Source organism: Perna viridis, chromosome 5 (genome assembly GCF_037379345.1).
Source record: "Perna viridis isolate PV_CMFRI_1.1 ecotype Kerala chromosome 5, ASM3737934v1, whole genome shotgun sequence".
Classification (NCBI taxonomy): Eukaryota; Metazoa; Mollusca; class Bivalvia; order Mytilida; family Mytilidae; genus Perna; species Perna viridis.
The window spans coordinates 2819521-2844648 of NC_142449.1; the positions used below are offsets into that span (position 1 = coordinate 2819521).

A 25128-nucleotide genomic window follows, 5' to 3' on the forward strand; every position below is an offset into this window, starting at 1 on the left:
TCTCGGATATTTTCTAAATAACATCCCTGAGAACCAGTAGGTAACGAACGAGGTGAAGGTCGAATTCAATATTGGTAAAAAATGAGCACTACAATAACTAATTTCATTTGCTCTTAAATCCATTGATTATGCTTGGTAAGCTAATTGAATGTCAATAGGAATATAGGCCCAAAATCTATTTTTTTGTATCGATATATCATGGCAATTTTACTTTTTGCATTTTCTGTATTAAGTTGCATTGCCAGTGTTATTGTGCATGTTGTAAACACTCTTAAATTATCTTGTATTCCCTTTTTGTGGGTTGTCTGATTTAAAATATGTCAGCACCAGATCCAAAATTTACAAAAGGGTCAACTGTAGGATAATATAGTACTAAATACTATAGTAGTATGGAAAACTTTTAATTTGCCAAATTTCTAGGATAGTCATTTAAAAACATTTCAGTATGTTACCAAAAAAAATGAAAGTAAATGTAGCTTTTTAAATGATCAGCAGTTCTGTTACAATTGAAAGGTACAATAAATGGTATGATGACATGAAATAAACCAGTAATAATCAAGAAAAGTGGAGTATAAATAGACAAAATAGAAGATATTGTGATGACTAAACCTATTCATAGAGACCCTGACTGAAGTTAACAAAGAAGCTGTAATGAAGTTCACTTCAGCCATATAACATTTTTTGTCTTACCTTAGAGATCGAAATAATTTCACATTTATTGAAATATATGCCATCTTATTTCTGTGAATAAATGTATATTGGTATTTTTGGATGTTCCTTATTACCTCACAATATTGAAGTGCAATTGTACCATGATGTTTATTTAAATATACAAAACTCAAACGCACAACAAAATTGCGAATTGTTATCATGGTTATGTTTGCAATACCTGGCATGATTTCTGTAGTGTAGTGGCATGTTGTATCCAGCACAAAAATCCTTTCATGAAAAGTCTGAAGGCATCTGACATTTATGCAATTATATTTTATGAGCACCATATTTCATGACATCTGATGATAATTTCTCATTAATTTTGCAATATGACAAGTAACCATGACCTGTAGATATGTAAAGGGAATACATGAACATAGATAAGTGGAGTCTGTATGAATAATTCAAAACTAGAAAACTGATGATGTAAACTCTAGTATTATACAATGTACATGTATGTATGTATCCTTTTTTTTCATGATTTGAAACTGGTGGAACATATTTCATATCACTTGGTACTTAAACATTTTATTTATTACACATGTACAGTACACTCAGAGACTTTTGTGTCTCCAACACTCAAGTCAGAGTTTTAAATCTCTGTTAATCAGTGAAAGACTGTGTCACTGACCTCCAAATTCACTGGAGACCCCAGAAAATCACAAGAAGGGAGTCCAGGAGACTTGTGAAAATTTTCTATCCAATTGCCGAAATGTACACTTGTAATAAGAATCAATTGTTGATTTGTCCAGCTTTAATCCAAGCCGTCAGCACATTAAAACAGTGGTTGAGACAATTATTGTGGTATTTACGATTGACATATATAATGTTAAAATCGTAAAATAGATATTTATCGTTGACAAATACTTCATAACTGTTCTATATTGAGTTATAATTAATGGCAGTCCATTTGATGACCAGATGCACATTACGTAGTGTACAAAGTGTTCATTTAAATTTCTGAAAATAGACAACTATGTGCGAGGTTTGTCAAGGGATTATTTTTATATGGGAGTAAACATTGGTCGGCATCAATTAAAGTTTGAAATAGTTTCACAAACATCATTAAAATAAAGATATATGTAGGTTGTATTTGAAATATATTTTAAGTAAGAAATGTCTCAAAATTAATTTTCATTTTTAGAGGTTGAAAACGACTGACTGAAGAAGACTTTAAATCAAGATTGCCATCTCGTCCTATTGTAACTTATTTACTGACAAAGTTTGCAGTCCTGATTAAGGGCTTCTACTTTGCAATTCTTATGTACTCATTATTTAGATTGCTTGGGACCTGTAAGTAGTTTTTTTTTCATTTCTGGAAAAGCCATTCAATTATTAAAATTATCAGAAGCCAAAAGTGTCACCAGAATGTTTTTACAAGTCCATCTTTCAAATCAAAATTGTTGATGCAACAATTAATACATTCAAGTGTTTTTTTTATTATTATTATAGTAAGTGTGGAATTAAAATATTAAAAGATTTCATCATTACTTGGTAAAAATATGAATTAATATTCAAATTCAAATTATTTATTGTTCAAACACATTTTCATTAAATGGTCATGACACAATAATAACATAATGCACATACATTTGTATAAACAAGACAATGCCATCATTTATATGTATGATGTTGTGGACGACAGTGACCAACCAGAAAATTGTAATGTTATACTTTTAATGAAAGCTTGGCAGTTGTTGATATAATCAATTGTTGCCTTGAGTATTGGGAGTGAAATAGAGTTAAAAATCAAACTTATGTTGTTTTCTGAAAGTTGAAGTGGTTTATATATTTTTTAATTTTAGTTATTAAATCATTTCTATAGTTAATGTAGGCAGAACAGTGTATGAAGAAATGGGTTTCATCTTCAGTTTGATGTATTTGACATGATTTGCAAATGCGTTCATTAGCTGGAATGTTTTTGTATCGTCCTCTTTTTATTGAAAGAGAGTGGGTACTAATTCGGTATTTGCAAATTATAGATCTGTCTGATTTGTATTTACATGTATCAACATAAGATGGTTTTTTGTTAACCTTATAGATTTTATTAAAAACCAGAAGTTTCTTATTATCTCTCAATGAGTAGATTTTGAATACTTTGATCAATGATTCTTTGCTTTATATGTTATATATTATGTTTAAGTAGATCTGTTAAAATATAATTAAAACCAAGTTCTTTTATCCAATTGTGAACTGTTGCTAACCATTTATTATTTTGTGGAATATTTTTATATATTTCATTTACAAAGGTGTTATTGGAGTTAATAATGTGTTCCCAGAATTTAATAACTGAACCATAATTTTGACTTTGAGAGGTTGTCTTTTTAGTTCTGCTAAGCATGCAGAATTTGTTGCCTTGCTGTGAACACCAAGGATTTCTTTTAAAAATTTTAAGTGGAGATGTTCAAATGGTTCACTATTTTTGAAATTATAATTGGTTCCCCAAATTTCACAGCCATATAGAATAATCGGGCTTATAAGCATATCAAATACTTTTTCTAGCATAGAGCATGGATTGTTCCATCCTATAGAGTTTTTATTTCTACATGATATATCCCACTCCTTGCACGAAATAACACATGAACAAATGATAAATGTGTACAAAATAAAAAAATAGAATGTAACAAATTTTTAATGACATGACTAAATTTTTTATCCTAACTGGAGTGCTCCAAATTACATGAGAAACAGAATATACATCGTATCTTACAATGAATTCCCTGTTATGCCTCATTGAATTTTATGACTAGTACAATATGAAAATGGTTGGTGTTGGTACATGTAGGTGGAATCTAGGTGTTAAACACTGACTATGTCAGTGTAACACTGAGTTTCACTAGGGTCGGATTTAAGTGTTAGAGAACCATTCCACTCAGAGTGTAAAGTACATGTGATTCTCTTTGTTTTACAAACAGTGCAACATAATGTTTTATTATTTTAGATTGTGACACAATGGCTGTGACAAGGTTCCATCCCTATCATGGAAACAACATTAGACTCTTCCACGATAGCATGGTTGCCTTAAGAGAAACCAGTTTTGCCCATGCATTGACATTTAGTGAAAAACATTTGCAACCTGGTGAAATATTTCTTGTAGAGATAGAGAAAAATGAGCGAGGTTGGAGTGGACACATGAGAATAGGACTTACTCAGTTCAATCCCTGTGACAAATTTGAACTTCCTCAATACGCACTACCAGACTTACATAACATGGGTAAATCATGGATATTTGCAGTAACAAAATCACACAATAAAGTATATTCTGAACAAGATAGTGATGAAGAAGGTGCCCCTTATCAATCTGTTCTTGGAGAATCAGAAGTCATTCACACACCAAGGGGGTCATTTAGTCGTAGTCTTCTACTGCCATTAGGAAAACTAAGTCTGCAGAATAAAAATGGTGAGAGTTTAAATGCCTCTCAAAAAGACAATGTTTTACCAACTGATGTTGGAAGTAGAATTGGTATCATGTACAAAGTTGTGGGAAATTCTGCTGAAATGCACTTCATAATCAATGGTGAAGATCAGGGTCCATGTGTGCGTAATATTCCTTATAATAATGGAGCTTTACACGCAGTAGTAGATGTATATGGTACAACTAAACAGGTTAGAATTATCCAGCTATATGGAGGTAAGATGTGGTCTTTGTAACCATGGAAACAACTTGGAATGAGTTTTAACATGTAGAAAAAATTGCCAATTTTTTAAAAAAATTTTAATTATTCTGAATGTATGTACATAAAAACAAGACCTTATGTGTTTACTCAGAGAACCAGAAAGCTAATTAACTTTTGGTTAGGTCATTCCATTTTCTGAATAATGTGAATAATGTCTTAGGTCAATGATTGCCACTAGCCATAAATACATATATTATACTTTTTTTTCTATTTCAGTGTCATCATTACAGAATGCCTGCCGAAACAGAATTCTACAACTCATCTCTAAAATGGACATAACTAATTTGCCACTGCCAACTAAACTGAAACAATTTCTTCATTATGAATTATAGTGCTATGTTCAGATGCTAGTCAGCTGTTCAAGATACATGTACTTGTGAGATAGTCTCATTTATATTGATGTTAGTGAACACTTTAAATGAATATATATATATATATGTACCAGTGTGTTAAGAAGGCTGACGTAAACACTGAATCTTTAGATTGTAACCTGTTATGTCCTAAGTGGACAAATAAAGAATCAGGCGTCGATTTCAATAAAAGTTGTATGTGTAAAATTGATTGTAAGTAATGACATCACCTAAAATAGCATTGTGATGTCATAATTTATGATCAATTTAACACATACGACTTTTGGTGAAATTGATGCCAGTAACCTTATTATTTACATTATGGACAAAATGTTTATTTTTATTTTTCTCAGTATACTGTAGATATTTTTATCTTCGATTCAGAAGTTTGTTTCCTTTGCTTTTGTATCTGTAGATATTGTTATATTGTAACAATGTTTTTCTCACAGCATTTGTATTCTATCTACTTTCTTCTTACTCTTTATATACCAGCAGTCCTTAATAAAAATTGTTAGTGAAAAATTAGTTGTTAGTTATAACATTACAATATTTTGATCCAGTCTTTGTCATAACTTACAACAAATTTTACACTTACAAATTTTTTATGAAAAGAACTGCAGTCCTTTTAGTACTGCTACATATGTAGGTTTTTTTTTTTACTTAAAAATAAATCATTCATTTTGTGAAAACTATAGTGGTCCTGATAAAGGTTGCTGCAACAAAAAATAAAATTTCAATGTAGTGTTCTATCAGATTTTTATAATGTTGACATGATTTGTGATAAGAAATATGTGATATAAAATCTCTTTATAAATTTTTGTACATCTTTCAATATAAAACAAATATTTCTCCTAATTTTGAATGAGTGAACACTTGTACTTGTAGTTTTTGATGGTTTTTTGTTTGAATGTGCCCACTTGTAAGATTTTTTCAACCCCAACATTGCATTATACTTTAATTACATTGTAGCATATTGCCATCGTTATGATATTTTTTAGTTGATATTAATGTTAAATGTACATGTGTGTAGAGTTGTTTAAGTGTATGTGTTACAAATGTGCCAATTTACATTTACATGTATGTGTTAAAACATGTATGTGAAGTGTGTCATTTTTTCTTATTTAAGCTTTTTGATGGTATGCCATACAAACTTTAGGAAATGGAAAAAAAATAATAAAAGCTACACATAGTAAGATATTTGCAGTCTCCTTGGTTTTGAATTTCTATTAGCAGGATCTGTGCCCTTTCTTATTTGATTTGTGTTGAAGAACTTGTTATGCTATTAGACCATGAAAAAATATTTATGTATTTTACAGTTACCCGACTTACCCTAAGTAAAATAATAAAAAATTGGTAATTTCCATTTAACGCCGAAGTACATTTCAGCTAAGTCATGGCAGCTTTTGAGTTAATTAGGCGTTTTCACATTCCCCAAAAAATATCAGCCACCCAGTCCTAAAGAAAATGTCAGGATTGCACAAGCCATGTTGACCATTGTTATAGTGCTGAAATTTAATAAATGTCATTGGACAGCAAGTCTGTGAAAAAGAGTGGTTGTTAATGGATGTATAGGAACAGGGCAGTGAAAATTTTACTTCAAGACTAATAATTTGGTTGAAGTGAAGGTGAATTCTTTGCTGAAAAAAATAAAATAAGATGAGAATGCAGGCTATAGATCCTATTTTCAGAATGTTGCCGTAAACAATCATATTATTTTTATGGCCTTACCACATTTACATATACAGATTTTTTTAAGCAAGTGCTAAAAATTGTTGGTTTATGAAGGTCAACATTAACTGTTAAACATCTGTCATTAACATAGTTGGTTTATGAAGACCAATATTAACTGTTAAACATCTGTCATTAACATTTTCTATCAGTTTACAGTCTGTTTCTATCATTTTGGTATTAATCTGAGTTGTTTCATCTTAGATTATTGAGAATAATTTTTCAATTAGGGTTTAATTTTATAAGATCAGACTAATTCTAATTAAACTAATTTTCATTTTTTTCAATTTATGGTATACATATAGAATTAGGTAATAATGTATTCTCACAGATACACCTATAAACATGTCATGATTTACCAGTGTATGAATGCATTTCTCACAGATACACCTATAAAACATGTCGTTGATTTACCAGTGTATGAATGCATCATTGTGTTATTGTTTAGTGTATTTGTTTAAATTAATTCTGGTTTAGTCACTTTAGTCTTATTTTACATAACACCCATACAACAGTTTTTATGTCTTTATTAAGTAAATTGCTGAAATCATTTCTGGAAATGTATAGATGTCTGTTTCTCACATGATATGGACTTTAATTAAATGAGTAAAACCAGTAAAGTTCCTAATGTAAAAAAAAAGTTGTTTCTCTTGCCACACATAAAAGGGGTATTTTACATAGTTCATTATTAATGATTAAATGGGATAAATGACATAAGTCCATTTATTAATGACTTAATGGAATAAATGACACATGTTAATAGAGGGTATGAATAATTAGGGCATATGATGATACTCAAAGCTTATATTTAACTCATTTGAGATAATGTGTGTGGATGTAAATATTGTAATTACTGTAACTAGAAGAGTTATTTTTGTATAGCTCTATATAAGTGTTAGGCTGTGTGTGTGAATGTAAATATGTGTGATATAGACAAGCCATTTTTCATTATCCTTGTGTAGTCTTTATCCTTTAAACTCAAAATTATAAACCCATTTTTCTAGCAACTCATTTATCTCAATGCCAACATACATAAAGTTATGATATCTGTATTTCTTGTTTGTAATTATTGCTTTAAGTGGTACATATGTCATAATTATCAGTTATTGGATTGAAAAGGTTGTGTATTTCATTTAGACATGAATAAGAACTGATATACTGGTAAATTTGACCAGATCAAATTCTCATTTCTTACTGTATGTACAATGTAGTATGTACAATGTAGTTACTAGATCTATCATCAGAAAATATTTCATACATGTACATTTTATATTCCAAATAGGAGTTCAGTCAGATCCTGAATCCTACCAGTACTAATAAATATTCATTCTGATTTATCATTTTTAGCTCACCTGGCCTGAAAGGACAGGTGAGCTTTTGTCATCACTTGGCATCTGTCATTTACTTTTGGCGTCTGTCATAACTTCTTTTTAAAAATCTTCTTCTCTGAAACCACTAAACAGAATTTGATAAAACTTTGTGGCAATCATCCGTGGCATGTCTTCTCCCAAAATTATATCTATAATGGTCTGTCACTAAAAAACATGGCAACTATTACTAAAAATAGAAAATAGGGGTATCACCAGATATTTTTGTTTATATCTCACTTAATTTTCGTGCCATAACTTGGGTGTTAGTTGGTTGATATTTATAAAATTTTATAACAAGGTTATAAACCATAAAAGGGAGATTGGTATTGATTTTGGAGGTAGTAGCTCCAATCGATTTAAAAGGGTCTTAAAACAAGCATTTCATAGAATTCAACTATATAACTACCGTAAAAGCTTAGGAATGTCTATGATATTGTTCTACAATATTCTATACCAAAATTAACAGACTTGGACTGATTTTGGGGAAAAGACTTGAACTTAAATAAATAAGGGCAAAAAAAGTGGGCCTGAAACATGCATTTTCCTGATATCCAGACAATAACTTTACTTTTTATATTTGGACCTATTTAAAAAAAAATTATTGAATACCTAATGAAAATCTGTGCCTGTGTTTTTTCAATCAGATTTCAGATGCCTCTTACCATTTTTAAGTTATAAGGAGTCAAAGGGCCACAACCATAAAAACTGACTTTTTTATCTTTGTTCAATTTTGAAATTTTTTGTTGTTGAATTTCATATGAAAATCCCTGACTGCAGTTTTCAATGAGGTTTCAGATATCTTTAAGGTTTTCGAGTTAATAAGGGGACAAAGGGAATATACCTAAAAAAAATCAACTTGTTATTTTTGGTCTGATTTTGAGAATTTTTGGTTGAATTTCAATTGATTTTGCTATATTGTGTTCTATGTTTAAGTGTGTCAAAAACTAATATTGTGTCCATACTTGCCCCAACTGTTCAGTTTGAGCACTGCGGTCATATCATCGGTGCTCTGTGAAGTATTTTATTGCCTTTTAGAAAATAAAAGCAGATTGGTAATTAATATAAATTGATAAAATTTTCAGTATTTCAATATCTTTTTTGGTACAAATTTCAGCAAAATCTGTTGACACCTCTTTGAGTTATGGACCCATAAAGTGCCATTTTGACATTTTCCAAGTTTTTGCCTGTTGTTAACAAAATAATAGCAGATTGATGATCAATGTAAATTGTAAAAAAATCAAGTATGTTAAGATCTTTGATTGGTGCAAATTTGTGGGAAACTTTGTTGATTTCATTTTTAATGATTTTTTTTACACTTTTAGCCTGTTAACATAAGTAGAATGATGATAAATGTTTGTAGAAAAAAACTTTCAGTGTCATGGCAGATATCATCTCTGCAAAGGTGAAGGGGCTATAAAGTGTCTTATTGGCCTAAAATTCAACTGAAAATTAATCATAAAGTGTTGATTGATTTGTGAATTGGTATACTTGAATCCATCACAAATAAGAAAATATAAAGACTTCTGATATTTCTTGCAGTGTAAGGACAGAAAAATTGCTTGAACGTTACAAATATTCAGATTTTTGTCATATTTTGTACTTTTTGGTCACTTTCTGGTAATATTTTTGGCAAGGAAATGGTGTCCACACCGAAGAAACAACTTCATATATAGTGAATACATTCACTACTACATACTTCATTGTATGTGAAAATGTAAAGTTATTTCTTGGGTGTTGACATAGCTTTCTGAATATAAATATGTCCAAAAAAAACAACAAAATTTACAATTCTCAGCAGCTTTTGCTAAATGACATAAAATTTGTGGCACCATTATGACGTCATTAGAATGAACATATGGCAAAACATATTTTTTCCTTATATTTATATATTTTACTATGTTATGAAAAGATTTTACATTATTACATCAAAGTTGCTATTTTTTTGGGGCAATATTCATAGCTTAATGCCCCTACATCTTTGGACAAAGGTATTTCACCATTTTTAGTTTTTTGCATGTATTCAATTTTTTTAAAGCTATTAAACCAGGGTAGTGATTCAGGCTCTTGAGAACCTCTTGTTTGAATTTGAATTTGAATTTGGTTTTTAAACCAGTACTAACTCAAAATGGTAAAACTCAGACAATTTATAATCCTATTGGAATTTTAATACTGCAAATTTTTATGGTCTTGTAATAGAAAGGCACTGACATCATCTTTGTTGTCCATGTGGTCTGTTGAACTTGGTTCCTTGCTGCGAACTACAAAATATAATGTGTACTATTATAAAGTGTACTATGTATAATTTTCAGCAATAAAACATATCTTGACAAACTGCAGATTTTTTTTATTTACTCTTCCTTCTGGCATGAAGACTTGTGTCTGTGGGTATTCCTCTACCTTTCAAATTAAATTACTACACTAAATGGAAACATGCTGTTTTCATTCAATTGCAAAACTTTTTGGTGTTTTATAATAGTATGTTACCGTTGTCATCGTTTTCTGTGGACACTTGGTTTTCATACCACGACTTAAGTACTAGCTGATGGATCTTAATAAAATTTACCCTTACCATAAAAGACAGGTTAAGATGTGTGTAAGAGGATGTTTAGTGAACTATCAGGTCCTTAGGGTCAGAAGGGGCTTACACTGCAGGTGAAAATTATACCCCACACAACAAATTGTGGGGTAATAATGTTATTCACCTGTCCTTCCATTAGCCATTATTTTTCCTGTGCAGCTGGCATATGATGTTGTTGCCTGGATAGAGCCTCCATTTTTTATGGCTCTCACTCAAACTTCAATATTCAATGGTTGAAAATCTTGAATGGGATTGATTTTAGCAAAATTTGGTCAGGGCAGACCGATGTAGAGGGACAGTTAAAAATGATTGCTTTAGGTGCTTGTCTGTTAGGGAGAGGTTAGTAGCAATATAATCTTTGATTGGATTGATTTCTACAGAAATTAGCAACAAAAATATTGATTGACTTTCACAGACTTGGTATATATATAACAGGGTATTGTACAAATGGTTCTATACTGCATTCTATTTGATTAATTTTACAGAATGGTGTGCAGTAGGAGCCAGCTGTTTAATGGTTGTAGGAGTGCCTTAATTGCTGATATTGGAAATTCAATTGGTGGCCTTGTAGAACTTGTTAATCATTCCCGGGTCAGTTTGCATTTCACATTTCCATTTTAAGGGACCTGTTAACTGAGTGTTTTTTGTTGTATAGCAACTTGACCTTTCTAATGTTTGCATTTGAGGGCACATGAGATGTTGTGAGCATGCTCACTATAAAAATTCTTCAATTGTATGTAAGATGTCTAATGTTAAAACAAATCTGCACATTTAAATGTTATGTGACCAATCACTTTGTCTTTCTCTGGACAGATTCAGTCTTTATCACTGACCCCTGAAAACAAAATAAATGAATTTAAAAGCAATGTCAGTATGAAGAAGGAACATTTATTATGTAAGAAACTGATTAAATAAAAATAAGTAATATATTAGTTACTAACAAATTATCTTAACTTACTTCAATATGATTGAAGAAGGTTAATTTTGTACAGTACAAATACAAATAAAAAGAACATTTGAATCAACATTATTTGGATCATTTGGATGTATTTTGTACAGTGGTATTACACTTACATTCCTCTATTCAATCTTTGATGTTCGTTCATGTTTTATACTGCGTTAAATTACCACCGGTCTTTGATTAAATCTTGAAACAAATTCCTTTTAGTCGTTTCATTCCCCTTTATTTTATTCCCCTCCACTCACGTCAACTATTTCATCACCATTTGACAAGAGAACTTGTAGTGCAGCAAAAAAGAAAGACACCACAATAATGTGTTCAGTGCAAGAAGAAAACTTTGATATTCCATTGGAAAAGAAAGGTATAGGGTATGTAATATTTGAACAACACTTTTAGTTTTACGGTATGGACTACGGTAATGGTAAAATACTAAAAATGTATAAATATAATGGTAAGTCTTGTCACTGTCTGGCTCGAGAACTAGTAGGCTGTGTTCAAATCAATATGTCCGGTGATACATTGTGCTTATTGTTCCATTTGATCTTGAACCCCATTTCGATGGGGATTCTCCTAATTATACAAATGCAATTGCAAATAATTTTATTGGCTCGAACACAATAACAATAACTGGTTTAGGCCCATGCATATACATATAGTATATTTCAATTACAGTATATTGAGACCTGTATTTTAAGACATTTTAATCTTTCTTTTTTCTATACAAGCCAATATGAATTTGGAAGATATCTTCTTCTTCTTGTTGAATACAAAACCACCAACTGGTGTATCCTCGTACTGGTTGGTGACTATTTACAAAAGTGATCGGTGCTGGAAAGACCCAAGGTGCATATTAAAATCCATATTTACAGTGCAGCTAAAAACGAGGATGTGTTGTTAATCTCAGACTGGTGGATTGCAACTCATTCTTGAACAATTCCAAGGAGTTGCAGGCTATCACTTGTTGAGGAAGTTGGTTCCAGATTCTGATTGAGTCGGGAAAGAATGACTGTTTGTAACAGGAGGATCTGGCATATGGCACAAAGAATCTCTGGTAGTGGCCTCTAACATTCACTGCAGCTGGTGTACGATATATAGCTGGGATGTCTACCAAGTTGTTGACAATCCTGAACATTGTAACAGCCTTGGCTTGGGCTCTACGCTCCTGAAGTGTTGTCCAACTCAGGTTGTTAAGCATAGTGGTAACACTGCTTGTTGTTTTGTAGTCACCATATACAAATCTAGCGGACCTGCATTGTACCATCTCAATACTGCAGATGTTCTTGGCTGCATGAGGGTCCCATATTACACTCCCATATTCCATAATTGGTAGCACCAATGTAGTGTAGCACTGCTCCTTGGTCTTCTTAGGGCAGGCATACAGGTTTCTTTGAAGGAAGGCATGGGTGGAGTTTGCCTTTTTGGCGACTTGATCTATGTGTCCATTCCAATTCATCTGATGATGGATATTCAGACCTAAATACTTTGCTGTTTCTGCCACTTCTAGCTGATGGCCATGGATGGTGTATGGTTCTTTCAGTGGTTTTGTCTTTGTTGTTACATGTAGAATTTAGCATTTCTAGGGATGGAATTCCATAAGCCAATCCTTTTCTCATTGCTGTAGTGCATCCAGATCTTCTTGGAGTTTACTTGCATCTGCTTGCGTTGACACCGTTCTGTATAGTACACAGTCGTCTGCAAACAATCTGATTTCAGAATGGCTGACATACTCTAGCAGGTCATTAATAAATAGAAGAAACAGGAAGGGACCCAAGATGCTGCTCTGTGGCACTCCTGATGATACTGGTGCTGATTTGGAGGAACAACCATCTAGGACAACCTTCTGTTCTCTATCATGGAGGAAGTGTCTAATCCATTCAGATACCATAGTGTTGAAGTTCATATAGAAGTCTCTCATGGGGTATCTTATCAAAGGCCTTTGAAAAGTCCAAAAGATTACATTTGTTTGGCTCTGTTTGTCGATGTTTCTGACTTGATCTTGGATGGTACAGATCAACTGAGTCTCACAGGATCTTCGTTTCCTAAAACCATGCTGGGTGTCGGGTAGTATTTGGTGGTCTTCACAGTATGTCATGATGTTGCTGCACACTATGTGCTCCATGAGTTTATATGCTACTGAAGTTAAGGATACTTGGCGATAATTTGCTGCATTATTCTTCATGCCTTTGTTCTTGTAGATGGGTGCCACATCTGCCTTTTTCCATTCAGTTGGCAGAATGCCTTGTTTAATTGATGCCTTGAAGAATGTTGTAAATACTGGAGAGATCAGTGTAGTCTTTCATTGGTGTTGTAGGTATTCCGTCAGATGCTTTGTGGATGTACATGTGTTTAAACTGCTATTGTTTAGAATTAGGTCTTTTTTTTGTAAATTATTAATTGTATTAAAATGTTAGCAGTTAGCAACTATCTTATTTTCAAAGTATGTTCGATGACATTTATAACAAGCACAATTAAGTGGGAAATGTATTTCATTTTCTACAACATTTTTACATAGTGTGCATGTTCTTTCTATTTCAGGAATATTATTATGTCTTCCTTTTTCACTCATCATTTGATATGAACTTATTCTTAAACTGCAAATCATGGATCTATCTTTTACATTTATTAATTTAGCAGTATTAGTTGGTCTTACACACATTTTATAGACTTCCCTGAAGAATATCATTTCATTATTTATACCAATATAAGAATTTTGTTATTGTAGATACTGATCATTATTTCTTTTAATTTTATTTAATTTTGCTTTGAGCATACATTGATTATTGAGAAGATAACTATAACCTAGTGATGGACATACCTTGTATACATACTGTACATACACGTACCCAAATACTACATGTATATAGTCGCTTTCTTCACTATAAGATGACATTTACATATAGGTACGCTTCTGAGTACTAGCTGTCAACCACTATGCTCAGTTCCAAATTTTCATCTTCTAAACTTATTTCACTTCCTGTCATTAGGTTTGCTTCGTAGTTGTATAGTATTTCTTGAGTTTCCCAGTATTTGTCTAGCCTCTTTTTGAAACCTTTGGTTGTTCTTGCACAAGTGACATTTTCAGGCTGGTTATTCCAAATATTTATAGTTCTCTGTTTCTACTTCTAGTTCAAAGTTTGTACACATTTACAAAATGACACATTCGATAGGGTTTTAGCACAAGAACTGTAAAGTATTGATTGTTTCACCATTAACTCTATGTAAAGTGTTTTTGAAAAATAAAATAATTTCCTTAGATCTTACCTACCATATATTCTATTTTTTGGTAGCAGGAAACTGGATTATTTTTTTTGCCTTAGCGAAATCAATTAACTGGCTTTTTAAATACTACCTACAACATACTTTAACCATAGGTGTTAAGTCTCCAGCTTTTGGCGGGAGACTCATGATAATTCATGAAAATTCAACATTCTGCTGCTTACTTGCCGATGTCAGAATGAGAGATTTAGCTGTGTTTGCCAAAATATTTCCAATCTTATTTAAATTATCAGCTTAAAATTGTAATAAATGAAGGATAATAACAAAATAACCAACTTGATAAAATCTAGGCAGTAGTCAAAAGGAATAGTTTAGAAGGAAAGTCTGTACAACAAATGGATGTGCAAAATGTATCAGGGTAAGAACCAGAAAGTTGGAAAACCGCAATGTTCCTGACTTGGTATAGGCATTTCAAAATGAAAGGTGGGTTAAACCCGCTTTAGAATTTTTTATGGTTAACACCTATGCTTTAAGGCAGGTAGGCCATTCTGCCACATTGCCCTCACCTCACTTCAATCTATGAACTCTTACACAACTAGCTAAATCAGCTTTTCTAACCCTGTAGATTTTTTTGCAGTTGGGTGCGATATGTAGTGTGAGGGCATAATTTGCCTCACAAAACTATATCTTTTTTACTATAGGTTTAAACAGCTATTTTCGATTGTTCATGCATGTATGAACAGATCTTGGAGCTCTCAAACTCAATGAAAGGCCAAAGGCTGTTCATGTAATCTAATGTTTGGGAGTGGAGAGATGCGTTCATACATGCATGAATGACAGAAAATAGCTGTTTAATCCTTATAATTCAATCCCAACATTTGGAAATTTTTTTTTTTAAATGTGTTGAACTAGTAAATTTATTTATAGAATCTAGTTCTGGGACTATTTAATTTTGGGGCGAATTTACTTGTAGTTTTTAAGCATTTATAAGTTTCTTTCCCCGAGCTGAAAATTACACTCTGTAAACAAACTGTACTGGTAAAAATCAATGTGGATGTAATAAACTGTTCTTATAGCTATATTATGCTGTTTAGGTGGTTGGCACACTCTTTCGAACTACTTGACCGCCATATTGGTTTCAAGTTGACTGGCATTCATGCATGTATGAATGACCTGGCGAAGTTCATGCAAGTATGAACTTTCTGGCAAAGACGTTCTCGACCAATCAAAAAAGGCTATAAGCATGAAGAATCTTTTGATTAGAATTATAGAGGAATGAACCATAGACCACTTGGTGGCAAACCTGTTTGACTAAATATTCAAATATAAACGGAGTCAATTAACTGGCTATTTAAATCTACCACTTACTACAATGCCATCCTGCCTCATAATGATATTAAAATATTTAGAGATGATGAATTAAATTACATGAGATTTTGTTTTTCAGACTATTCATTTCTGCACAATTTATGTATCCATTCTTTGCTGGTATGGGGATTGATACTATCTATGTAGTAGGGATGGCAGGGCTGTCAAGTTTTCAAGACGCATTGTGAGATTTAGCAAAAGTTTGAAGACAAATGACAATAGATCAAAGAAAAATGCTGGCAAATCAGTTTCAATATATATGAGACATGCACTATTCACTAATAGTATTGGGTATGGTAGGGAATTAAAATTCTGGCATTCATTTAAAAAACCTTCAAATCTTTCAAAACTTTTAAGTCAAAAATCTTATAGTGAGAAGTTTTGACCTCTGAATGTTTTCAGAAAATCGTAAAATTCAGACAGGAAAGATAGAAATGGTCAATTACAAGTTTGGTGTAGTAACATCACGTTGTACATTTTGTACCTTATGAAAAAAGGGAACAGGTCAAAGAAGAAGTATTAGAAAAATGCATGTATCCTCAATTTTCACGTCTGGGAATGAATTGATACAGACTTACACATATCTCATGCAATTTTAATTTTGTGTAATAATGAATATTTGACAAAATATTCTTGTGGTACAATGTATTCGAAAAGTAATTACTGGTATGGGTATGTGTTACATATTTGTGGATTTCAGGATGGAGGGAATCAAACTAGCTACATTTATACATATTAAAGATAGAGAATATCAAACTAGCTACATATATGTATACATTGTACATATTAAAGATGGAGGATATCAAACTAGCTACATGTATACATATTAAAGATGGAGGATATCAAACTATCTACATGTATACATATTACAGAAGGAGGGTATCAATATGTATCCATATTACAGATGGAGGGTATAAAACTAGCTACATACATTTATACATATTATAGACGGAGGGTATCAAACTACATGTATACATATTACAGACAGAGGGTATCAAACTAGCTACATGTATACATATTACAGATGGAGGTAATCAAACTAGCTAAATGTATACATATTACAGACGGAAGGTATCAAACTACATGTATCCATATTACAGATGGGGGTATCAAACTAGTTACATGTATACATATTGTAGATGGAGGGTATCAAACTAGCTACATGTATACATATTACAGATGGAGGTTATCAAACTAGCTACATGTATACATATTACAGGCAGAGGGTATCAAACTAGTTACATTTATACATATTACAGACGGAGGGTATCAAACTAGCTACATGTATACATATTACAGACGGAGGTTATCAATCTGGCTACATGTATACATATTACAGAAGGAGGGTATCAAACTGGTTACATGTATACATATGACAGACAGAGGTTATCAAACTAGCTACATGTATACATTACAGACGGAAGGTATCGAACAACATGTATCCATATTACAGATGGAGGGTATCAAACTAGTTACATGTATACATATTGTAGATGGAGGGTATCAAATTAGCTACATGTATACATATTACAGAAGGAGGGTATCAAACTAGTTACATGTATACTTATTATATGCAGGATATTAAACTAGCTACATGCATGTGTACATATTATAGTTCTAAATACCAATAGACAAATTAATTCTGTCTTTATGAATGAAAATCAATAAATTATATTCACATTTATAATTTAGTCATTTTCTAAGTAGCAAACATAAAAAGAGTGAACATAAGAATGTTGAAATACCCTTTCTATACAAAATAACTTTTTTGGCTGAACTTAGTCAAGGTAATCATGATGTTCACTGAGGCATTTTTTGAATCTGACACTTATTAGTTGGCCAAGCAAAATAAAAATTGGCCTCCCAAGACAGCTTAATTATTTGAACTGGCCTAAGCTACCAAGATATCAAGGAATTTGAAGTGATTCTTTAACAATGAAAAGCAACAAGGTTCATTTCAAGGGACTACAAGATGGTGGTTTCATAAAGATGCTAGCCAAACTTGAATTACTATACCACTAGACAAGTCACACTTAACAGGGCAACAAGAAGCTCGTATTATTATACAATTTGCAAGATTCCTGCTTATCCTATTGAATCAGATGACTACCTGTACCAAAGCTTGGCCTGAAGAACAATAATAGCAAGAAGGTTGTAAAACTAGGTCAAAGACAATACAAAGCCTAATAACATACAGGCTGTCAAATTCAGTATGACTGTTGCATTGATGTGTTAAGTGAGTTACCCAGGCTGGAAACATACATCGTAACTCATGATTAATGGAACAATCCAAAGATCAAATACAGTAGGTACTATTCTAGTCTGTTGTTTGTTTTTTTTGCTGAGTTATGGCCCTTGGACTTGGAAAATTAGTGCAGACTCAGTTTACTGCACTTTCTTGTTATGGGTAACATTGCATTCTGTTCATGCAATACTCTCAATATTTTGTTTTTAATTAGAATAAGTTATGTATGAAGGAAAGCCTTTTACGAATCAGTGTTGTGAAAGAGGTGTTAACAAAAAAAAATTATGCTTCCAAAATTTTCAGTCTTAATAAAAAATAGCTTACTTTGGTAATGATTTAACCAGAAACACAGAGGAATTTGTCTGTTTTTTTTATTTTACTTACCCATGAACCAGGAATTCAAATATCCAAAGAAATGTGTTTTCCTCTTACCACAAGAAACCTTTCCAATAAAAATAAATGAAACCACAATTTTTTATAACACAGGCTCTATTGTTTATTTGACCTGGAAATGTCAATGATGTCTCTTCCCATTTTGGTTTTTTTTGTAAAAGCAACTTCTCTGAAACTTCTGTGATTAATTTTCATAAAACTTTGCAGGTAGTTTGGACATGAAATGTTCAATGTAGTTGTGCATATTACCAGGAACTTATGATGTACAGAATTATGTGGGAATTTTACCCCTTTGGACTTAGAAACTTGGAAGACATACATTTAAGAAGACAAATACTATCTTTGATATTTTATTGTACAGGACAAATGCTCTCGTGCAGAAAGCAACTTTCTAGCAAGAATTTTTTTCTATACAATAGATATCAGTACCATACAGCTCTTAATTCACAATATTTGGTTATAACAATAATGTTCCTTGTCTTCCATTAACCTCCCAACTTATAACTATATTAATGTCATTTCAGTAAATCTAAGGTGTGTATGAAGTGTGGGGGCGAAGCTGTTTTGATCACTAGAATAAATGACCCCTTGTGCAGGTATGTAAAAAGAAAACTTTTAAATTCTTCAAATGAAAAAGTTCAATTTATGGATGTGTCTTTTTTTGTTATTTATATTTTCATATACAAAAAATAAATCTAAGGAATCTAGCTCAAAGTAAGTTTTATTGTTACAACTGAAGATACAATCATTCTTTTCAATGAATTATAAGTGAAAATAAATTTTAACAATGTGTAAATAAATTTTAACAATACATATATTCTCCAATTAAAATCCTATAGTAGTCATATGTAAATCTATGAACTACATCAGTAACTTTCTGATATAAAGATGACTGGTATAAGTAAACAATGTAATGAATGGCTATTATATGTCCATGAATAAACGAACATTTAACATGGATACTACAATATGAAGTTTATTTCATTGTGTGTCAATGATATAGGAGTTTAATTGATGTTTGGTCCCATGTTATGGAATGGATTATGAAAATTTCAATGGAAATGATTTAGTTGAAAAGTTTGTTTCCTTTAGGTAAGAAAGCATGAATATATTAAGTTTTCAGCATTAATTATGTTTTTTTATGATTTCTGTTCAAAGTTAGGTTATTCATGCTCTCATTTTGAAGCTTCCTGATTCTTTATCCAAATAAAGTATATGAATCTAACATTCTGATGTCTGTTGTATATTTTAGAGAATGTTTTATGGTATACAGTACACACAAGTTCAGAGCAGCCATTGGGAAGTCCAAGCTGATACGAGATGGAGAAACAGTTCTGGTAGCTTATTCTGGTGGACAGGCATCCAGTTGTCTGCTGCAGCTCATTAAAGATGTGGGTATAAAACATGTTATGTCTCTGAATGTCTTGTTTCGTTTTTACCTCTAGTTTATTTTTTTATGTTATTTGAGTATAAAGGGGCAACTGTTTTGCTGTACCTGTGTATAGTGCTATTTTTGGGGCAGCTGCAGCCTGCCATGTGGTATGAGGGTTTCCTTATCGCTCATTGAAGACCCATATGGATAGCCTTGGGCTGACATTTTCATCCATGTGAGGTTGTTGTCTGACATATACACCATACATATTCTTGTTATACCGGTACTTACTAAGTAGGATGATACTGATATATGTGGTCTTTCCTATTATAAACCATGGCTTTCAGTAATATAGAGATAGGAAAACTTCTTGTTTACTTGAAATTTTTTAAATAATTCCTAACAAGAAATTACATGTATGTTGAGCAGAATTTATGATTAAGTAAACCTAAATTGAAGTTGTTGGAAATCTTTCTTTAATAACACCTTACTTTCCTGGAGAGGCAACAAACAAATATGATCTTACCTTAGGCTATTTACTGTGTTTTACAAGTTCTTTACTATTATTTTAAACCATCTTAGTGGTTGATAGATTTAAAAAATGTGTACTTAAGTGAATGGATAACTTCAAGAAAAAAACATCAGAAATGATTTATTAATCAAATATACATGTATTTTTCATTCTTAGGGACTTAGTGAGAGGGCACATAAAAAGTTGAGATTTAAGCCAAGTCTACTTTTCATTGATGGTATGTATTATTTATTACTAAAAGCTCAAAATTCTATTCTGACATGCATAATACTAGTGTTGATATGTATACTGATGATACAGCCTTACACAAATCTGGGAAAAATATTAATTTGTTACAACAGGATGTGCAAGATGATCTAAGAAAAGTTGAAAACTGGTGTAGAAATGACTATGTTTATCAATGCTGACAAAACAAAGTTCATGATTATTGGAACAAGACAAAAACTGTCAAATGTTGATATACCCTCCTTAATAGTTAATAACTTTAAAATTTTCATCATGTGAAAACTACTTGGTGTAAAAATTGATGATACTCTAAGCTGGAAATGTCATGTTGATCATATATGCTCTAATATTTCATAATATTTCATAATTTAATATTTGTGTCTCCTAGCAAAGATTAAGAAATATCTGAACATTGAAAGGCGTAAAACTTTCTACAGTGGGTACATTCGTCCACTTATTGACTACTGTTGTATTGTATGGAGTGGCTGTGGCTCTGAAGGATTAGACAAAATTCTTAAACTCCAAAAACGGGTGTCCGCCTCATTCTAGATGCTGAACCTTTTTCTCCATCAGAACCCTTGCTCAAACAATTAGGGATCATGAAAGTAGAAACAAGGATTAAATATCACAAATACCTGTTCATCTATAAATCTTTCAATGTGGAAGCACCAAGTTACATATCAGAAAAGTTTAACTATGTTTCAAGAAGCAAACCTTATTCACTAAGAAATGCTGAACAAGGAAATTTGACAATCCCAAAAATTAAAACTGAACTTTTCAGAGATTCATTCATATATTCTGGGTCTGTCTTGTGGAATAAGTTACCCAAACATTTACGTTATCAAGCCACTGATAACTCATTCAAAATCAGTATAAAGAAGTACCTTAAGACTTCTGAATAGAGTATAATAAAAGAGAAAATTGTTGCTGTTTACACTGTTTATAATTTTCTATACTGTATTATTTCAAAGTGCTTTGATATTATCAAATACGTTTTTGTTTGTGTGTGTGTGTTTTTTTTTAGTAGTACTAGTTTTGTGTGTAAGGGCTTCAGGGAAGATTAGCTTGTAAACTAACTGTGTAACCCTCTTGAATTAAAGATTTTATTATTATTATTATTATAATTATATTTTTGTCTAATTTTTCAAAAATATCCTTTCTGAGTAGGCACTGTGAAGAAAGCACTCTGTCCCCTTACCCCTTTTAAAGATGGAACCCTACCCTATTAGGCCTTGTAGTGAAAGCATCCCTGCCATGTAGACCTTAAGAAGGTTTAGTGAAAAAAACATCCCTTGTCTGTAGGCCTTTCTAAAAAATCATTTGTTCCCTATATGCCTTGTCAAGAAAGATCCTCTTTCTTGTAGGCCTTGAGGAAAAAAGTAACCACTTGAAAACTAAGTAATATCATCTCTGCAATATTTTTAGGATTTATTATTTTTGTAGTTATGAGGTAAATTAAGGGTACTAAAATGCCACAGAGACTGTGTGTTATATAGGTTAAGTTCATTAATTATCTGCTATTATGTAGATATCTTAGACTTAGTTTTTATAACATTATTCATACATGTATTCTTATATGATAGAGGGAGCTGCTGTTGGTATGTCAGCAGAAGAGAGATTGGTTTCTTGTCAGAGTATACTACAGGTCATGGGAAAGACAGGGTTTCCATGTCATATCAGGTCACTTGAAGAGGTAAGATATATCTATGCATTTTGTTGAAATGTAGATAATATATGTATAAAAACTTCCTCAATTTTACACAAACATTTGGAAGTTTTGTATTGTTGTCTTCTGGTACTTCTGTGGTACATGTCATTTGTGTTGTCTGTAGGTGTTTTAGTAAGATAGCAGGCTATTGATTTTTGATAATTTAATGCACTTGAATATAATACAGCTAAATTATATATTGATGAAAAGCTTATTTCATGTTCTATTGAAATATTGATGTCGTACACATCGATTGTAGTCATCAATGACAATATGAGGTCCAAGGTAAACTTTCCTTTACTGGTAAGAAAAATTTTGAAGTTTTTACATTAGATCAGTCGAATTTCATCTCATACAAGAATCAATCGCTACATTAGATAAGTGTAAATTCCATCTCATACAAGAATTAATTTACCACATTTAAGAAAAACTAGCAAATAGTGCCGTCTGCAGCAGTTTTTAGTAAACATGCCAAAATTTTTCATATTTTAAGCAGTCTAATATGAAAGGTCAACCTGGAACTTTTAGGTCACAAAATCATCAAATTTGAAGACTAGAGTATATGAAGACCCTTCCAAACAAATTTTAAGGAAAATGACCTCAATATTTATATGAAAGATATATGTCCTGCAGAACTGTCTTTGAATAAAACAAATATTGATAACAAAGAATGTCCATCCCTTGATCTTAGTGTTCATATGGATAATGGTAAATTAAATACTGAAATTTACAATAACAGGGATGATTTTTGTGTTTTTATACGCTCGTCAGAGACGGGATGTATTATGGTATACCGTTGTCCGTCTGTCCATCATCCACACTCGTATTAATTCAAAAACGCTTTCACCAACATTAATGATAAATTAAAGATTTTTCGTTTCCGTGTTATGAATTTTTTTACTTAACAAAAGGGGGATTTTCAAGTTTTGTGGCCAATAACTCAAAAAGGCTTTCACCAACTTTAATGAAAGTTTGGTGAATTATTCACATCAATTGACGTAAGCTCCCTTTCGATTTTTATAAATTTCAGATTTTTTCATTTCTGTGTTATGAATTTTTTTCCTTAAAAAAGGGAGATTTTAAAGTTTTTGGACAATAACTCAAAAACACTTTCACCAACTTTCATGAAACTTTGGTGAATTGTTCATATCTATTGACATAAGCTCCCTTTCAATTTTTATAAATTTCAGATTTTTTGTTTCCTGTGTTATGAATTTTTATACTTAAAAAAAGAGAGATTTTCAATTTTTTTGCACAATTATTCAAAAACACTTTCACTAACTTTTATGAAACTTTGGTGAATTGTTCATATCAATTGAACTAAGCTCCCTTCTCATTTGTATAAATGTCAGATTTTACGTTACCGTGTAATGAAGTTTTACTATTTAAAAAAGCTGGAAACGGCCAAGGAAATTTTATTCGTTGAAAAATCGTTAAAACATACCATTTGTTATGATGATTGACTAATAAATATAAAAGGTACTTGGTAACCATGTCAGAAAAGTGTGTTTTAAACAAAATAGAAATGTATGGGTGAAAAAACAACTTAGTTAAAATTGAGGTAGCCTTGATAGTGTCAAATTTTTTGTGCATTTTTTATTTACATTTTTTTTTGGGGGGGAAGGGTATTCACAGTATATCTAGTTGATCATATAAATTCATTAAAAACATAAGGACTAGTTAAAATGCAACAGGCGTAAAAAAAAGGACAGTTCTTTATAGTATTTAAAATGCAAAGTATGATCATATAATCATATAATCTTTGAAATTTTGTTCATGCTACGATTTTCACAAGAATCAAAAACCGCCGGTGCTATCAGCACTTTGATATTATCTTAATTCATAAATATGGGGAATTTCACAGTTTTCAGACTATATCTTATGGTGGTTGCACCCATTTTCATGAAACTTCAGAAGAGTAATCAAGGGAACCAAGGTTATAGAGGTTATCAAAAGAATGTAATCCAGGGACAAAGACTAGACATGGAAAACAGACATACACAACAAAGAACATAAAGTAACTAAAATCATACATACAAAGTAACAAAAGCAAATGAGCAACTTGGACTCCACTAAAAACTTGGAGCATGGACCAGGTGCACCGGTAGCGTAAGCGTCATCTGCTTTTCTAGAAAAAAAAATTTTCTATTGGTGTAAGCTCACTTTTCAATTGTTATGAATTAACATATTCTAATTTCTAATATTGGGAATTTATTCATAAAAAAAGGTGATTTCCCATATTTGCACCATAACGTAGTTTATCAAACTTAGTTTACCTGTTAATTTCTAATTATGTATGCTCCCTTTTGATTTTCATACATTTTGGATTTTTACATTTGTGAGTTATTGGACTTTTTTATCATACAAAAAATGGGTTTTCCAGTAGTTCCGTCCCCAAGTCATTCCGGCCTAAGTCGTTCCGGCCCTAAGTCGATCTGGCCTCATTTTAAAAGTCGTTCCGTCCCCAAAATAAAAATATTTAATTTTACCAATTAGTCAATGAATTTAGATAAATTATTTGAGATTTTACCGAAGTCGCATATTTTTTATAAAGATTAGTCAACAAATGTGTATTCATAATGTTTCCGTCAAGAACCATATTAATTAAGAGCATTAATAAAGATTAAGAGAGTAATCAGATGTAGTGATTAATTAGTTACTTATGCACTGCTAATTATAAATGATTTAATTAAT

The 25128-nt window shown here is 31.7% G+C and overlaps 2 protein-coding genes across 2 annotated transcripts in view; both read left to right on the forward strand.

The window, feature by feature from the left end:
- The first annotated feature begins 11 nt into the window (after positions 1 to 11).
- On the forward strand, positions 12 to 10167 carry LOC148615609 (neuralized-like protein 2). The gene is made up of 3 exons (XM_088582003.1): positions 12 to 135; positions 3653 to 4342; positions 4605 to 10167. The coding sequence occupies exons 1-3, from the start codon at positions 129 to 131 to the stop codon at positions 4718 to 4720; spliced, it is 813 nt and encodes a 270-aa protein (XP_088438129.1). The 5' UTR covers positions 12 to 128; the 3' UTR covers positions 4721 to 10167.
- Positions 10168 to 11592: 1425 nt separating this feature from the next.
- The window catches only part of LOC148615610 (cytoplasmic tRNA 2-thiolation protein 2-A-like), a 36095-nt gene continuing 22559 nt past the window's right edge, over positions 11593 to 25128 (forward strand). Inside the window, exons 1-5 of the mRNA XM_088582002.1 lie at positions 11593 to 11743; positions 19122 to 19193; positions 19850 to 19988; positions 20658 to 20718; positions 22310 to 22419. Coding sequence (XP_088438128.1) covers positions 11688 to 11743; positions 19122 to 19193; positions 19850 to 19988; positions 20658 to 20718; positions 22310 to 22419 — 438 coding nt within the window. The 5' untranslated portion in view covers positions 11593 to 11687. The remainder of the gene's footprint in view (positions 11744 to 19121; positions 19194 to 19849; positions 19989 to 20657; positions 20719 to 22309; positions 22420 to 25128) is intronic.

What these genes read in the sequence shown, in the direction of transcription:
- LOC148615609 (XM_088582003.1), top strand. An exon ending in AATTATCCAGCTATATGGAG is followed by an intron (nt 4,343 to 4,604) that starts GTAAGATGTGGT and finishes TTTCTATTTCAG; the next exon opens with TGTCATCATTACAGAATGCC.